This window comes from Crocodylus siamensis, chromosome 10, assembly GCF_052110815.1.
Source record: "Crocodylus siamensis isolate JL-2025a chromosome 10, ASM5211081v1, whole genome shotgun sequence".
Taxonomy (NCBI): Eukaryota; Metazoa; Chordata; order Crocodylia; family Crocodylidae; genus Crocodylus; species Crocodylus siamensis.
Window position 1 is genome coordinate 46,324,493 of NC_143404.1, and position 15,609 is coordinate 46,340,101.

A 15,609-nucleotide genomic window follows, 5' to 3' on the forward strand; every position below is an offset into this window, starting at 1 on the left:
AGCAATGGGCGGTGGTTAGTGCTCCCTGAGTTCTCCCCATGCTATTTAAATAGAAAATCTGAAAATCGTTCTTACAAATCTAGGTTTTCTCTGTAACAGGGTTGGCCACAGGTATAAAGCTTTGTGCTTTACTATATTTCTATATGTAATGAGCATTAAGATGATCTTTTAATATACTCTGTGGCAGCAGTCAGAAATCTCAACATAGCACCTTCACTTCCACCCACAGCTGCTCAGTCCAGCCAGTTTGCCCTAACATTTTACCTGCCAAGCATGGGCTAAAATACAGCTAAGACCCCAGCATTCTTCCATGCTATACAAGTGTGCATTTGGCATGAGGAGGCCCTAAGGCTAAATAGTAGAGTTTTACAGAACTATGCATAGAACGTCTCACAACTCATACTTGTTTCATCAGAGTCTGCTCTGTCTAGGAGTCATCACTATGATATATGAATAGTACTATTCAATAATCAGTTTCACACTTGCATGGGCACTAAAATTCCTATTGTATTTAAATGGTGCCACTAATTTGTTCCTAACAAAGCTCTGATTACTTGTAATAGCTGGGTTTGGGCTAAAGTATGCAAATGGCTTTGTCTTTATGAAAGCAATTGAAAAAGCATTCTGCAAGGAAGAAAAGAGCAGGAGGTGAAATATTTTATGGACACTACAAAGCAATGTGAGAGAATTGTAACAGTTCCATCTAATTATAAAAAATGAATATTTTTAATGTAGCTTTTAGCAGCAATGTGGCACACTGCCTCCTTGGTTCTTTTTGTAAAGCAAGGTCTAATAATACATGTGCCCACGTGGCACAGACTTGTGCCTGTGTGACAGCTGTCATGTTGGCTTGCATATATGGTATTGAAATTGGGATCTTGAGAACATCAGCTGCTATGGCTTGACTTTACGAACCTTTTACAGCCCTGTGTTTGCTCTTTTATTGGGTGGATTAAGCACTTGGGAGTTGTCCTGTAACATATATTTACCACAGAGGAGCAAATACCCATGTGTATCAAAACATGCATGTCATCTTTGAATAGACTAATATCTGTACAAGTGCAGTTAGTAACAAAGGCATGTGGAATATTAATTGGGGCCAATGTCTGAAGGTGCTAGCATCTATAAGCAGAATACAATTTAAAAGGTGTGTAAAAATACTGGCATTTTAGTAAATTTCAGCTACAAAGTATTCAGAAAATTCTGATGGGTTTTTTTTTTACAAATAAAGGCTGGGTAGAGGCCTAACTGAAAATTTAACCCCAAATACTGCCCTTTATGAGATTCTGCAAAAGCAATGAAAATTTCTCAAACAGAATTTCAAATATTTGCATAAAAAATACTCTGTGGCATATCATCTAGGTAGTTTGGGTTACAGTCATATGATAAAAGAGAGAAACATTTGAAGAAAGTAAATGAATCCTAAATTACAGCAAGTAAATGAATCCTATCCGTAAGTAGGATATGCCAGTTTATCAGCAGCTATACATTCCTTCTGCTAGAAAAATCCATGGGAAACACCATGCTCTCCCTTGCTTTTGTGATGATAGCATGTTGAACCAGAATTCTGAAAACAGCCTGCTCCCACTTAATCCTTTCAGGTATATTTTTATAAATATTAGGACTTCATCCTTTTGCATGCCTGATGTGAAATAGGCTGAGCTTGTATGGCCTCAAGAAAGTTCTGCTTTGCAAAGTAGTGGCTTAATATAAATTTGCAGGAAAAAAACAAATAACCACCCCTCTTCCCCCTAGTTATTTTTAAAGTGCAGCTTGGTTTACTTATATTTATATAAATATCTAGATGATTTATTTATATTTTATATACCCCATTCATATATATATCAATAACTTTGTCTGCAGCAGCAGTGGATTTGAATTCAGTGACCCAAAACTTTTAGTCATAAGTACTATGCTTCTAGGAACCCACCATCATGGATCTGAAGATGGTACTGCATAACCTATTTGAATAATACTGTATCAAAAGTAATGAGGCAGTCACAGTCAACATAAAATTATACTCTTCTTTAGTTTTTTTCCTGGAATTTTTGAATCTCTGCTTTTCTTCTTACATGCAACTGATGCCACAAGTTCTTCATGAACAGAGTGGTCTAGTTGCTGGGAAAGTAAATTCTCATTTTGGCAGCTCGCACTAAGAAAATATTCTCTAATACGAAGGAAAACAAATAAAGTCGTCTTTCCCCAGTTCTGAATATTCATCCTTCCATCCCACGCAGGCATTGAATTGCATCATGGAAATGGTGGAGAAAACTAGGCGGTCCATGGCAGTTCTACGACGTTGTCAAGAGGCTGACCGGGAGGAGCTGAACTACTGGAAGAGGCGGTATAGTGAGACTGCAGACACACGGAAGGGTGGGAGTGAACTCATCTCAAGGCAACACAGTCCTGGGAGCTCTGACTCCATCAGCAGTGGTAAGAGGCAGCGGGAAATGTTGCTGTGTTGTACTGTGACGAAAATTGTAGGGGTTGCTTGCTGGTCACTAGAGTCTATGGTTCTGTAGCAACATCCTTTAGATGTGGAGAAGTGACCAAACCTAAAGTTAAAATGTTACCCTTTGGTTCAGCAGACATCTGATCTAAAAACTGCATAGTAACACTGAAAGCAGAGTAGACAAAAATCAATAATTAAAAAAAATATTTTAAAATGTGAATATAGTTTTCCTTTTAAAAAATAAAACTATTTCAATTTATGTGAAAGCATGAAAAACCTTTATTCAGGTTTAAACTGACTATAACTAGTGAAATACATTAATCAGTCATTTAATTTACTTTTGCCAGTAAAGTTTTTTTTTTTTAGGAAGTCAGACCACAAATCCAGTGGAGCTCACTGGCTAAACAAACACCTGAACCCAGCGTTTGTTGAAATGCTAAACCATCTTTGGATATTAGTAGCTGCTTCTGCAGGTGCAGGGAGTGTCTTTTTTTTTCCGTCTCCTGTTTGTTTATCTCAGGGCTGCACACCCTTCCCCCCTTGCTTCCTCACCCTCCACTTCTGCACCATACTGCAGACTCCCCTGGTGCTGGGGGCTCTGCTGCCCTGCCACCTGTGCTGGGAACAGGAAGTGAAAGCTGAGGGAGGAGGATCCTAGAGACACAACAGCCTGGTAAGAGCTTTGGGCTGCATATTAACCATTTGTTGACTGCACACAGCCTGCAGCTGCTAGTTAGGCCTGACTTAGGTAGTTCAATTGAATGACCTGTTCGTTCATAATTGGGAAACTAATTAGAAGATGCAAAAGCAGAAAAGCTAATTTTCCTCTTCCAATCTATGAAGAAAGAGAAGAAGTTTCAGAAAATGAAATCTACTAGTTCTAAAATTTTGCAAGTTTTGGTGCCTACAGATGATTTTTCCTTTATTAAGTAAAACGATTAGTTTGAAGTGCAAAAAAGGTTTTGATAAATTCACTGATTTCCTTCCGCAAAAAGCACACTTATGATACTTTTATTTAACTAATAAAATCATTTTGAAATGCTTATAAGTGTATTTGCATTGAACTCCATTTTCCATTTAAATACAGCTTAATACAAACCATGAATGAAAAATGAATCCTCTTCCAGGAAATAAGAAATGTGGTGTTTGTTATAATAATACATTTAAAAATTAAGATTCTGAATATATTTATATTAAACAATATAGCTTCTTAAATACTGTTTATGTACGCATCCTTCTACCTAGCAAAATAGTGTACCAAATTTAGTGTCAAGGCTATATTTAATTGTAAATCATGTTTTAATAGCTGCCAATCAATGAAACAGTCTTCTTGGAAAATTACTAACAGGTACAAAGGCAAAACAAGACTAAAAATGATTACTCAAATCTTACAGGCTGATTTAAAACCTGATTATAAATCCGTGTTTAATTTACTTGATTTAAATTTAATTAACCCTTCTTGCAAGGCAGATTCAGATGGTATCATATGCCTTGAAATATACATGTGATAGCAAGTGAATGAAAAGAACTGCAAATAGTGTGTATACTTTGAAACTGAAAGGGATTTTCCAGATTAGACTTTGCTCTAATTTGGAAGCGTTATATAATCTAGAAGTTGATAGCTGAATATCTGCTTGATTTTTTGAATTCTGGTTGTACCCCAGATATAGTGCATGTTCTCTTCTCTTTTTTAAATCTAAAATACAGGCATACCTCGGAGATATTGCGGGTTCGGTTCCAGACCACCGCAGTAAAGCGAATATCGCAATAAAACAAGTCACACGAATTTTTTGGTTTCCCAGTGCATATAAAAGTTATGTTTTCACTATATTGTAGTCTATTAAGTGTGCAATAGCATTATGTGTAAAAAAACCAATGTACATACCCTAATTAAAAAATACTTTATTGCTAAAAAATGCGAAGTGAGCAAATGCTGTTGGAAAAATGGCGCCAATAGACTTGCTCGATGCAGGGTTGCCACAAACCTTCAATTTGTAAAAAACGCAATATCTGCAAAGCGCAATAAAACGAGGTATGCCTGTATAGGAAACTATTTTCACTGTAATTTTTTAGGCCATAAAGTAGTATCACCTTGTGTCAAAAACTGACAAGGAACTTGATTTGTTTTTTGAGGCACATTTTCATTATTCAGAAATCCTACACTAAATCGGTTTAAAGCAATAATGAAAATACAGCCCAGTATTTGGGCGCGCTTCATAATTCAGAAGTACTGTCTTTAATGGCATACCAAGGATTCTTTTTGAAAATATGTTTGGCATATTAAAAAATGGGGTTATTGGTTTGTCTTCCAAATTCCAGATCAAATAGGTTCAACTTTATTTTTAAAATGTCTCTTGCTTTTGTCTTTATATTTCACTGCCTTCCAGACTCACAGGGGCTCTGAAAGTCAAGCAGATTCTTTCCCTTTTTTTCTTTGCCATTGACAATAATAGTTCTATACGCAAAATTTCCACTTTTTGACACCTGTGTAGCTTTGTTGCTTCAGTGGTGTTATACATATTTTACTGCCAGGAGTTCAGCCTAAACAGTCCTATGGATAGAGCAAGAGGAACAAAACTGGGCAACCTCCTTCCTTTAAATTACTCTGTATGGCTAACTGCAGTATAAAAACCGGTGACAACTTATCCTTCTGCCTTTCATTACTCAATTATAACTGGAGAGCAGACCTATTAAGTACAGTAGATTACATTGAACATACTCACATTTCAGAGGAGAACAGTGGTTTAAGGCAGGTCAAGGCCATAAATATAGCTACAGCACCAAGGTATTAAAATTTACATAAGAAGAGGTATCTTGTTGATCTGTTTTCTCTTTATGGGCCAAAATATTGAGTTCTTTAATTTCAGTGCTCTTAAGCCAGAGGGTGCAGTTAGATTAGAAACCTCAATCAGTGAAATAAATGTAATTATTTAGAGTATGTCCTCCAACGATTTATAAGAATTTGAGAAAAAGAATTATATGAAATTGTCCCTCTTCCATTACTTTCCATTACCTTTTGTCTAGTTTTATTTCTCTGAGCTCAGTTAGACATTCATTAGAAAATTGTTTAAGTACCAGATAAGGATTTGAATTAAAGCCAAAGTACTGGATTTCTGAATACTTTACAGTGTAAATATACTCTGTGTGTTTGATCACGCATTTGCATTAGGAAGTATTGAGCATGGGAGTTAGGGGTACAGCCTCTAAATCAGAACTTCCTTGGCCTTAAATGCTGGGGGCTCTGAGTGAAAGAGGAACAGTGGAAAAAATCTGGATCATGCCCAATTCACTCTCCATTTCAGCATACTCTCTGCCACTGTGTAATGCAGGTTACTAAGTAAGATGGACCTATAGTCTGACCCAGTAAACAGCAGTTCTTATGTTCTTGTTCATGACATCAAAAAAAGCAAACTTTACTAGCAACTATCACTTTGATCTCACCAGGTTTGTTCTAGTATTTAGTTTTGTACACCTATAGCTTTAAAAGATCCCAAAGTATGTTTATGTATCAGTTAAAGTCTTTGGATTGAATTTGGGATCCTTGTGAATGAAATGTGCTATATTTGATGCAAGATATTCTTAATATAGATTGATGTTCAGAATGACTGGACAGTGTAGATGTTTGGGAGATACTTTATACTAATACACTGTATTTAAAAATATCAGAAGATGGAAATGGAATGTGCTGTGCAATGAATTATGCAGGACACTAATTAAAAGATGTAATTTATCATCTAGCCATTTGATGAATGTGCTTAGCTGAAGATTTTCCCTTTTGCTTGCTTTTGATTTTCTCTATTAACCCTGCCTATTGTTGCTTTAGCTAAGTATATAGATATTGTAAACGGACTCTCATAGCTTTCCTGAGGGGTTTAATGTAGCTTTTAAGAAACATAATTCCCAGAGAGAAGATGCTAGTGATCCTTAAATCCCTCCCTTGTTTCAACAGATTCCCTGCGGGAGTTCAGCAGCAGGTCAGGGACAGGCTATGTCACTGAAGAGATATGGAAAAAAGCTGGTAAGTATTTATGGATGGTCACTTAATAGATTTCCCTTGAGGTAAGTGAATAAACACATGACACAACAAAGAGCCCAATGCAATAGAGCAGTTGTAGAAAAACACCATGAATGTGCAGTTCCCCTGTTGGCTGTTACATGCTAGAGTGAAGTTCATAAAATCATAGAAAATTAGAGTTGGATAGGACCTCAGGAGGTCATCTAATCCAACCCCGTGCTCAAAGCAGGACCATCCCCAGCTAGATCATTCCGGCAAAGGCTTTGTCAAGCTAGGCCTTAAAAACCCCCAAGGATGGAGATTTTGCCACCTCTCTAAGTAACCTGTTACAGTGCTTCATACCCCTACTAGTGAGAGAATTTTTCCTAATATCCAACTTAAACATCCCTTGCTGCAACTTGACCTAAACATAAACTTGATGTGCTTGTACATTTTGGAAATTATCATGATACATACCTACCCAGAAAGGGAAATGTGTGGTGACATTGCAGACGCACATTTTTGCAACTTGAGAAAATGCGAATTTGAACTTGCAGTGCCCAGTACTTGAATATGCCGGTTTTGAGTAATAAATGGGGGAAACTCATTGCAGCACAGCTTTATGTAAACTAGTCTCAGTTCTTCTGTTTCTTGTGCCTTCAATCTGCTTAGTTTTCTGGCATCTCTTTTTGCATTCTTTTGATTTTTCTCCTGCCTTGATTTACAGCAATATATTGGTTCACAGCAGCTTCTCTTAATAGGCTACTAACCAAACATAGTTAACATCTGGAGGGCGGTTGCTAAGGTGTACAGAACCAGTTGGTTGGTTTAGTAAAGTTCCCAGTGGTCAGGCTTATCGTAGTGCCAACTGTCTTGATTGCTAATTGCACTTCTATGGAAGCAGCCTCAGTTGACCAACCTTCTTTCTCTTAAGATGGTATTTCCAGGTCATGCTGAGGTACACTGACACAGGGCACTGTTCTTATCTGCTTGTCTCCTCAGTGTGTCTGATCCAAAATTAAACAGTTGGGAATGGCTTCCATCCTAGAGATTTTTCCTTCCTATCTGCAGTCTCTTCCCTCCAAAGCTTCTTTCGCTTGAGAAGCTGGTTGACAAGGTTGTTGTTTCCTTCCAGAAGAAGCTGTGAATGAGGTGAAGCGCCAAGCCATGTCTGAGGTACAGAAAGCTGTTGCTGAGGCTGAGCAGAAAGCATTTGAAATGATTGCATCAGAGAGGGCTCGAATGGAGCAAACCATTGCAGATGCAAAGCGCCAGGCTACAGAGGATGCTTTCCTGGTAATAAATGAGCAGGAAGAATCTACGGAGGTGAGGAGCCAAAGTAGGCTTGGGACCACCAGGGCATGTTCTAGGGTGAGAGATTCAAAGGTACAGAAATGGATTGGGCCCTGAAATTTCATTAGTCTTCTTTAAAAACCTCATCTGGTCAACAAATAATAAACTGATCTACAGTACTGGAGTCTAACAAGAGTTTTACCAGTGACTTTGACTGTAGATTTAATCTAGAAATAATGGGCATTTTTGCACTTGGAAGGACCGTGGCACTGGGCACTTTGAAAAGTGCCCAGCGCTGCATCGCTTACAGTTGTATAAGCAGCAAAATGCACATCAGCGCTGAGAAAATGGCGCTGGTGCACTTTTGAACTAAAACACCTCCCAAGTGGCAGATCTCCAATGCATTACGTGATGAAAAGGTATGTGTGTAAATGCCCAATTACTTTTGATGTGCTCTGAAATGCGTACAGGTGGCCACCTATTTAGCTGTTGAAAGACAAGATCTAAAAGGATCATCATGAATCGCAGACCTTACTATATCTGCTATAAAGGTGCTTCAGATTTATGCAGGATTAAGCAAAAGGAAAATGAGGCCCATCAAATAGTTTCTCAGCCTACAACTAGTCTTAAGCAACTAATTTGTTTTACAGTCTGCAGGAGTCTGTGAAGGGGTTATTTTGTGTTTTACAAATTGGTTTGTATTTTAAATCAGTTTAAAATCCTCCAGTATTCTAATTTGATTCCTCACTTTGTTCCAAATGAATATTCAGAATGAGACACCTCATTATTTAATAGTTGGTCCTGGCATCAATCTGTCTGGGCAAACCACTGTGGTGACTACCACCTTGGCTACGGGACTATGCATTGTCTTACAAAACACGTGCTATACAGCAGATAAACTTCACTGCACAAATAGTATCAATAATATTATCTTTAGTCAGATCCACAAAATCTAACAGAGCCTCAACAATCTTGAGCAACGTAGTGTGAAATTTTAATTTATGATGATCCTTCCTGGACCAAAGAAACACGAATTACACCCAGCAGAATATTTGCCTGTTTTATAGAGTGCATTTTGATTCTGCCAATGAGAAAGGGAGAACTGGGAGAAACAACAAGGAAAAAAATTGTTTTAGAAATTATTTTTAACCTTAGCCACTAGTAACACCTAATACTATTAACATGGAAATTTGGTTCTTGTAACTTTCAAATTCTGTTTATTTTCAGTAAGGCGAATAGTTTAGTTGATTCCTTTTCCTGATTTTTATGTGCCATGACAGTGCCATCACATTAAAAGCAGGACTAACATAATGGTTTCACCAGTATTTCTCTGCCACTAGTAACAGCTCCAGCCCTTCCCAGTAGTCAGTTGATTGGTTACCTTAGATTCCTCTCTTCTCTAACCCCCTCTTCCCTCCCCAACATTAAGGCTTTTACCAAACAATATCCACCCAGGATTTTTTCTAATGCTAATTACTTACCCTTTATTTCCCTTCTGTGATAGGTCCCTTAAAGCATTTTGTGCACAGTGATAATCAGGGAGATTTGAATGCAAATGGACAGAGGTAATGGAGGACAGATAGTAATTTTTTGTTGAAAACTGAGATCCATTCAAGTCACCTTAAAGAAAAAAAACAAAGCTACATTTCAGAGATGCATTTTTTTAAAGAAGAATCTCCCTAAAGTACTATATATCTTAATAAATGAAGTGGATTTGTGATGAGGTGAGTTTAGAAAGTGAAGGCTGAACGACAAGTTGCTAGTACAAACTCTTTGATTGCCTGGAAGGCCAGAGAGAAAGGAACTATGCTTCTCTTACCAGTTCTGTGTAATAATAGATGCTGAATTAGATTTCTGGAACTCTTGTTCTTCCAAAGGTTTTCAAAGCCTTTTGCAAGCTCTAGCATGAGCATGTCAGTCCCTTGGTGTCCTTTTGCTTTATTTCCTGCCCTCATTGCCCCAGTTCCTATTAGGCTTCTGGCACATTTTAGACATTTGTGTCTGACTTGTTTTGGTTCTGTATTTTCCATGGGAGGATCTAATGACATCCTGTCTGTGGGCTAGCATGTTCCCCACTTGTTCTTTGCTAGGTGCTCAGTTCATGTGAAACAATGATTGTGTTTGGGAGAAAATAATATGACCTTCATCTCCTTGTCCTTGGAGTGTTGTGTAGTCCAAAACACTTCTTTTCTGTGATCATGCTGTAATGCAACATGGATCTACATGGAGAAAATGGGCTTGAAAATCATATCTGAGCATAATGTACTAGGAGGTCTGAAGAGGCTTGTTATGACAGCTCTCTGTAGTGGCATCAGGGATACATCTTGGCTGCTATTGAAAAATGTGGATGTGGCCAAACTTCCCTCATTAACTCAGATTCCTCCACTATAAATGGCTGGTTATTGCCAGACCTATTGTAAATAACGTATCACTGTTGAATGGCACTGCTTACCCAGTTCTCAAGGAATCTTTAGTATGGAAGGAGCTATATAAATATGCAGTGCCATTAAGAAAAGAAACTAAAAGAGCTTAATATAGATATATTTCCAAGCTAAACCTATGAGGGAAAGATATAGCAAGCATCTGAAGTGAGCAGATAGAAAAACTGGAAGGAGGTACTTAGGGAGGTACAGAAGTTGAAATTAGGAAAAGGATTTCTAGCTGAAATATTGAGGCGTATATTTTCTGAGTGAAATGTGTTAGATTGTGCAGTGTTCTCCATGGAAGTGGTGAGAGCCCCCTGAGGTGATGCATTTAAAACTAGATTGTTGAGGGTCAGGGCATGTCTACATGTGCATTAATGCACTTTTACTAAATCACATTAAATTTATTACCTTCAATATGAGGTACTAAATACATGTGCAGTAGGTTGTTCTAATGCTCAGTAGTGCAAGTGCATGCTTTTTAAGTGACAATATGCAGTAACCTATTCTACTGCGCATTAGCTTATTAGCATAGTTTTATATGCACCACTTGAATGTGCAGTAGAATAGGCTACTGTTCATTAAAGCAAACATGTAGACATGCCTATGGAGACTTAACAAAAACCCAGGTAGATCTTTCTCTCTCTAACTTCTGTGTTGCTTCTGTGGTGTGTATAATTCATTAAGCAACATTTAAACACTAGAGTCCCTCCAGTTTATTCTGTAATTCATTAAATATGGATTAAAAACAAACTGGTTTTGGCAGAAATGTTAAGCTGTGACCCAGTTTCTCAAGAGTTACTGCAGACTTCAGTGGATTTTTTTTTTCACGTTCTGCCTCTCCTGGAAGATAGATGAATCTCCATTACATGCTGACTCTAGAGCAATTCCAGGACCAACTAGCTGGCTTTGGCTCTTTGCTACAAGCCAGTAAAAAATATTGCCAAAAGGTCTGAGGTTCAAATCCGCTGGGCTGCCAGAGCTCTTATTAACTTGTACCTTGCCATATTTTACAAGTGGCTGTCTTGCACAGGACAGCTCAAGGGGCTGCTTTCCTAGTCTCTTAGCTGCTTTTTGTTGAAGTGGCAGAAATGAGGAGGTCAGTGAAATATGGTTTTTTGGGCAGGATTAAAGTGAAGCACACGGAAAGCTGCTTTTCCACAATAGACTTTGTTCTTCCAGTATGTCTTTGCTAATGCAGAAGTCCAGCTGCAGAAAGCTAATCCTCCAACTCTGCTTCTATGACCAGCTGTAGTCAGAGCTCCCAGTTTTGGCCTCCTGCCCTCGTGGGCATAACAAACCAGTCTCACATGGTAAGCCCACCAGCTGACTCATCTTCCAGTGTCCAGAGATGTTTTGTTCATCTTCCAGATTGGACTCCCACACTCCGGGAATCGTTTCTCCTGGCAGACAGGTTTCAAGTGAGCCTTTTATTTTCCAAATTAGCTTGTTCCAATCTCTTGTGCGGCTAAGCAGGGGACTAGGCAAATGTTGCACATACAGTGTTGCTGTACTCTCTGTGAAGAGCGCTTGGATTGGGCTGATAGGGAAACATTGCTGCTTAGACCAGGAAATGGAAAAAAGGAGCAGCAGCATATGCAGTATTTCATTTCCTTGCTTGAGGTTGCTTGCACTCAGTTGGGACAGATGAAAGGGGCCAACACCGGGTACAGTCTAGCAGGTTATTTCAGTTTTACCACAGAAGTGCAGTCAGTGCCTGGACAAGAGCCTGTGTGAAATGGCAAGAGATGGTGGGTTTTTAATTGCTCCTTGGACAAATCAGTGCCTGAAAATTCTACACGTGTCCTGTAACCCCTTGTTTTGCAGCCCTCAAAACTGTGAGCGTCCTCCAGAACTGTATTGTACAGCAAAGTGTTTTCCATCTTTCAGAGCTGTTGGAACTGTGGCCGCAAAGCCAGTGAGACCTGCAGTGGATGCAACATTGCCCGGTACTGTGGCTCTTTCTGCCAACACAAAGACTGGGAGAGGCATCATCGAATCTGTGGACAGGGGTTACACAGCCAGGTGAAGCCGCTTGCCCTGCCCACAGGGCGCTCCTCTGCAGCAGCTGCCAAAGCAGTCGATGGAGTACCAAGTCCAGCCCTGGAGAAGACCTCTGCAACCACCTCGCGATCTTCTACCCCAGCCTCTGTGACAGCAATAGACACGAATGGACTCTAAATAACAAGGTTTTGTTTAGTACATTTTATTAATTTTCCTATTTTTAGACCTAAAACCCCCTTACAGTTCACAACAATTTGTCAGAACTATACCAACTACTCTAGAACACTGATACTCTGGCTGTTTGTGGGGCTTTTCCCATGCCGTTATGCTCTCTTATAGTTCATAAGAAACTTATGCCAGCCTTGCCTCAACACTGGTCTCTAGCAAATCTTGCATCTAGAAAGCACATCACTAGGACTGTAAGGACTATGGTCTTTCCCTTTTTATTTTAATTTAACTTTATGGAAAGAGTTTTTTGCAGTGGCATGTGAGAGAACCAGGCTAGCCACATACAGTTAGGGATGTTCTAAATAAGGGTGATGTGTGCTGTACTCCTTTCTGCTGGGCAGCTAGGTTATCTGAATGGTCACCTTGCTCAGCTGCTCCTGTTGGATAGGCATTTAACTTACTTGAGGACACTGCATCTTATATGGCTCTGCACCAGCAAAGCCAGCAGTCCCCAACAGTTATTTGGCAGAGCTGAGTATCCTCATGGGAGACTCTCATTTGCCAGTACAGTGTAAAATGAGCAGGTTTTTTTGGTTTTAACTCTCCCCACCTTCCCTCATGTCTGAGTGACTGAGAGACTGCAAGGACTGGTTACTCCAGAAGAGAAGAAGATTCTGTTCTGCTGAAGAAAGAATCTAAGTCACAAAACCTGAGTTGATAAGTTGATTGCTTTTATATAGCCCCCTTTTTAACTCCTTTCTATAAACGGACAGTCCAGTGTTTTATCAGTTTGGGTAGGAGCCGCTACATTCATGGACTGAATTCAGACCATACACAGACATTTCATAGTTGTCTAGTGCCCCTTCAGAGTGCATAGAGTTATTTTTGCTGTGGAGAAAGCACTTGTCCACTGCATGGAAATTGTTGGGTTTTGAGTTCTTGATTTTGTTTTTATTAAGCAAATCTTCATACTACTGCAAAGCATCATTTATAGTCTATTCTTTCCAAGCATATTAGCCAAACTATTTAAAAATAAAATCAGAACTTTATATTTCACATCAATTTTTAAAGCATCCAAGCCTAATGGAAATAGCAGAGCTCTGCTCAACCTGAATTCCAGCCATGTATTTTCCTTACCGGGATGCAACTCTTAACACCTGGTTGCACTGAAGTGTTTAATCATCTTGTTCAGCATTTAAAGCTGTTCTAAAGATGACTAATTAGACAATTGCAATCTAGCCGGATTGTGACATTCTGTCCAAATTTTACTAAACTGGCTATAAGTGGCTGGTTGGATGTGAAGGGAATCTTCTATCTAGGACATGATATGTGTCCAGCATTGACCAAACTGGTTCAGTGTATGCAGGGCGTACGGAGTTTGCCTGGAGGATTCATCTAAAGATGCCCTACAAGAGCTTGTTAGAGGTGTAGCTAATGCAACTGGAATTGGCATGTGCTTGATTCAAGATTCACACAGATTTCTCATGCTGCATACCAATAAGATCTAGAACATTGACTGTTGAATAGCGTTTGTTACCTAGACTTTTCTTGTGCGATCTTTGGATTGGTGCCAAACAAGGAAAATAGTTCCCAAATTCAATGTGATCGCTTAAAAAACAAAAAAAAAAGGAGAACCTGGTAACAAAGATGTACTTAATATTCCTTTGGCTGGCAAGAGGCAAAAAGCTAGCTCTCCATTGGCTGTCATTGGTATGTAATGGTAACAAAAGGAGGAAAGTTCAATCCAAAAATCTTCTGGTTTTGAAGAAAGCCACCAAAATATAATATTTGGAACCTGTAGTTTTGTCCTGCAGAAGATGATTACTCATCACAAGTCAACCACTTGCTGCAGTTATGGATTACAGATGCATGTAATGGCTGCTCCTGAAACATGATGAATATCAACTTTTCTGCTTCTTCAAGGAAGGACAGATTGGGCTTGCCTGTGGTGGGCAGGGAGGGAAAACTGTTGTTAATGTCCTGCTAATCTGAACTTGGACTTAGTCCTTCCCTGGGTGTGTACTGTTGCTATGTTTGGGTACAAGTATGTTCAGTTTATATCAGCTAAAAAAAAGTAGCTGATACCTCCTGGATAATGGAAACCTATTTGGAAACTATTCTTATTCTGTGTAAAATTCTCATTTCTGTTCCCTTTGTTCCTAATTGGTTTGCGGGTATTTGTAGAGAAGCAGTTTATCATATGTGGAGTCCTAGTCCCCTGGTTTGGGATCAAGCCTTTTTAGAACTCAAATTTATCCAGGGTTGGGGAGGAACAGAGAAGAAACTAAAGTATTTGTTTTCATGAAATGGTCCTTAGTCATGTACAGCTGGATTCTGCAGTCCCTAAACAATCAATGCTCCCCCTGAAGTCACAGGGAGGTTTAAAGATCTTCTTGATACAATGGGAACCCCTAAAAACATTTAGTTGCCTCAGGTACCTAAGCTACATTGCCCCAATTAGTTGCAGCATCCCCTGCACTTACAGTTTTGAAATAATAAAGTTGTTAAATTTACCTAACGGCAACTGCTGTAAAATGAAGCCCAAAAGAATGAGAGAAACAGCACTATAAGGAATTGTTTGTAAATAGACTGTCTTCCATAGTTTTCATGCAACTTCAACAGCTCTCAATGTATTACAAAAAAACTTAATGAAAGTGTAACTGAATGAATACTAACAGTCATGATTAGAATGATTTTTTTAATGGAATGATAAATGTGAAATTCTGGTATGGAAAGACATGTTGGATTGAGTTCTCTATATTTTTTGTTCATTTAATTCTGTAATAGGAATTTGATATTTCATTCCTGTGCATAACTTATTTAATGTACTGTATAGAGGAACCCAAACTGTTACAGATGTTATTTAGTTTCTTCTACTCAAAGTAGTCAATAAAAAAGACTATATTCATCATACAGCTTCTACTTTGTCTCTCTCAAAAGAAATAGAGTTTTATGATGCAAAAAAAAGATGCCAGAATCCCTGAGGTTTCTGTAGGAATGGTGCCACAGACCCTCTTGGCTAACACGAACAATGGGAGAGAAAAACGGTATGTCCAATTTAGGCTGAGCTGTCAATGCAGCTCTGCCAGTGTACTGACACATACAAAGGGCCCCAAACCAATCCCACAAATGGCAAGCTCCAAACCTACTCAGGAAGGCTGGCTTTTTAGTACGGTAATCAACTACAAATATTTTTCTTCGGCCCCAGATTCCAGTGATACACCCATGTATTCCAGAATACAAAACACATACTTATTAGCCATAGTCAACCAGCT

The 15,609-nt window shown here is 38.9% G+C and overlaps 1 protein-coding gene across 6 annotated transcripts in view; it reads left to right on the top strand.

Annotated features, from left to right (window-relative positions):
- The window catches only part of CBFA2T2 (CBFA2/RUNX1 partner transcriptional co-repressor 2), a 123,037-nt gene extending 107,792 nt beyond the window's left edge, over positions 1 to 15,245 (top strand). For 5 of the 6 annotated variants that reach the window (XM_090064431.1, XM_090064436.1, XM_090064432.1 and 2 more), the window contains exons 8-11: positions 2,238 to 2,433; positions 6,402 to 6,470; positions 7,582 to 7,772; positions 12,053 to 15,245. In XM_090064431.1, the coding sequence (XP_089920557.1) occupies positions 2,238 to 2,433; positions 6,402 to 6,470; positions 7,582 to 7,772; positions 12,053 to 12,343 (747 nt within the window). In that variant the 3' untranslated portion in view covers positions 12,344 to 15,245. The remainder of the gene's footprint in view (positions 1 to 2,237; positions 2,434 to 6,401; positions 6,471 to 7,581; positions 7,773 to 12,052) is intronic. The other variant, XM_090064430.1, reaches the window with a different exon arrangement.
- Positions 15,246 to 15,609: the final 364 nt, after the last annotated feature.